At 37.2% G+C, this 2873-nt stretch overlaps 1 protein-coding gene across 1 annotated transcript in view; it reads right to left on the reverse strand.

Annotated features, from left to right (window-relative positions):
- CA13 (carbonic anhydrase XIII) overlaps positions 1 to 2873 on the reverse strand; it is a 40672-nt gene that overhangs the window by 22485 nt on the left and 15314 nt on the right. The window contains exon 3 of the mRNA XM_011995643.1: positions 1410 to 1528. Coding sequence (XP_011851033.1) covers positions 1410 to 1528 — 119 coding nt within the window. The remainder of the gene's footprint in view (positions 1 to 1409; positions 1529 to 2873) is intronic.

Consider the following 2873-nt stretch of genomic DNA (forward strand, 5'->3'; position numbering starts at 1 on the left):
TTCAAGTTTATTAAAGTACAAGGTGTAACCACACAAAGCATTTTGACCAATTTCCCTGAGTTGCTAAGGAAAATGAGAGACCAGTGATCCAAAGCAACCAGTAATTAGTCCCGAGGGTGCTTTGGACATTTAGTACAACATGTCATATTCAGAACATAAAACTTTAGAAAGAAAACATGAAAACTATTTGGTAAATGATCCAAATTGAGACACCATACAAATTCAGGAGTCCCACTTTCTACCTTCTTGACAGTTTGTCCATCATCATAAAAAACTTTGCATGTACCTTTTATTTCTCTACCCTGAGGACAGAGCAGGTTCCATACCCTAAAGCTACTTGGCCTCAAACACAAGTGATTTAGTGGCAAAGCAAACGTTTTGGATGATAAACTTAAAAGGGAAGAGGTACATGTCAATGGAAGAGTGAAACTGGAAAAAAGTTCGATTGTCGGATTTCTCTGAACAGCAGGGCTATATGGGGTATCTAAACTCTACAGCTCAGTAACCATGAGAACATGAAGAAAAACTGCACTTGCCTGATAACTTAGCTTAGCTCTGAGCCTAGGCGACTCAGAAACCAAATTATTTTCATGGGAATAGTATTGATTGAGTCATATAATTCATTTTCATCTCACGGTTAAGTTGGGTGTTAGTAATATTTAATCATATTAAATCTGAAGCTTATTATGCTTTGTTCTTTAACCAGAGGATTAAAAATGTAGAGTATTTTTTTAATCCAGATCCTGCACAAAGTATTATTAGTGAATATAATTATAAGGAAAAAGGAGTAGAAACAACTCAATAAATGCTTTATTGTGTTATGATTTACCAATAAGCTGAATAATTAACAGATTTTTATTTTTTATACCTGTAAATATAGAGATAGAGTTCAGAAGAGTTTGTCTTTTTTTTTTTTTTCTTCAGTGAGACTTTGCCATTTACCTATTTAAATATTACCTATTGAATGTGGTCTTTACATATTAGTGGATATTTGTATCTGGATGAAACATGACCACATTTGGACATAAGACAAATGTTTCTCTCTCTACTCACTGGCCTTTCAGTAGATAGAAACAATTTGTAATTTGATATCAGACAGATCTAGATTTAAACCTGTCTCAATGCTTCCTAGCTGGATAAATTACTTAATCTCTTCAGCAACCAGTTTACTTATTTCTAAAATGGGAACATATAACCCTAAGCTCTCAGGGTTGGTTTAAGGCTTAGGAGGGCAACATTTGAAGCTCTCATATTGAGAAACTCTCATATTGAATGAATAAAGCAATTTCAGACACTAAGATACTTAATTGGCTCAGGATCTATTTGGAATCAGTAAAGTTGTCTCTGTACCCTTTAAATCCCACCATGTAGGATAACCGTGAATCACAAAGATGTGTCTGAGGGCTTACCTCTGCAGCATAGCTCACTCCATCTACTATGTGCTCGGAGCCGTGGTCATCAGCAGACCCCCAGTGAAGGTGAAACTGCCGTAACCTGTAGCTTCCAGCGAGAGGACCACCACGCAGAACTAAACACCAACATGTTTTATATTGTTAGCAAGAAAAAAAAATTTACATAAGCTGCTCAAACCACAACATCTCCCTGAATTATTCCGTACGTCCATGTCCTCCAAGGAATTTTTTACAAATATGTCATTTACTTTGCTGAAAAGAATACCACTTTTAAATACGTGTAGAGTGAAAATAGAACATTTCTAAAAACTTAAAGCGTCCACAATACAGATTTTTATGGAACACCTGAGAAATCATCTGGTTAGAAAGCTATAGAAATTAGGGCTTCTGAAAGGTAAGGAATGGTTGTGTTTACCTGAGGATAAGTCAGCCTGTCTGAATAAGGCTGTGACATGCAGAGAGGTCCAGTTTGAGCTTGGTAGAGCAGTGCAGCATTGTGGTTAGGGCGCAGGCTTCAGCAGTTAGAAGGCCTACACTCATGCTGTCCTTTCCTAATTATGTGATCTTGAACAAACTCTAACTTCTTTTTTCTTTTTTTTTTTCTTGAGACAAGGTCTCGCTCTGTTGCCCAAGCTGACGCAATCATGGCTCACTGCAACCTCTAAATTCTGGGCTCAAGTCATCCTCCCACTTCAGCCTCCCGAGTAGCTAGAAGTACAGGCGTGCACCACTACACTCAGCTAATTTTCTTTTTTTTTGTAGAGACAGGGTCTCACTATGCTATCCAGGCTGGTCTCAAACTCCTGGCCTCAAGCGATCCTCCCAAAGTGCTAGAATTATAGGCATGAGCTGCCACACCTGGCCACAAACCCTAACTTCTAAGCTTTATCTTCCACGTGTAAAAACAAGATAGTAATGGCACCTCCTCCTAATGCTGTTATTAAAACAGAAGAAAAATTGAAAACAAAGCACTTATTAATACCTGACACACAGTCAACACAATCAACACAGTTTTTTACTGTAAAAACAGGCAAAGCAGGCACACCTTTTGTCCTTAAATTCTATATTCTTGAGGAAATGTGAAATACAGGACAAAAGTAATTTTTCAAAAACCTGTCATATCTTTGTCACTTTGACAAAGTACATTTGAGTACTTTTCCTCAGCAAATATGATATCTAAAACTATGACAATAAATCTTATCTTAAGTATATAGAAAAATTTCTTAATATAAAACATAGTCCTAAATTGTCTCATCCTAATTAATCTTTATTGGGCATGTTTAAAGCATATGAGAGAATCAGGAAGCATTGGATGCTAAATATACCATAAGCATTATTAAATTTCCATGAACAGTCCTGGCATGATGGCTCACACCTATAATCCCAGTAATTTGGGAAGCCAAGGAGGGAGGATTGCTTGAGCCCAGGAGTTCAAGACCAGCCTGGGCAACATAGCAAGAC

Source organism: Mandrillus leucophaeus, unplaced genomic scaffold (genome assembly GCF_000951045.1).
Source record: "Mandrillus leucophaeus isolate KB7577 unplaced genomic scaffold, Mleu.le_1.0 Scaffold494, whole genome shotgun sequence".
Lineage (NCBI taxonomy): Eukaryota > Metazoa > Chordata > Mammalia > Primates > Cercopithecidae > Mandrillus > Mandrillus leucophaeus.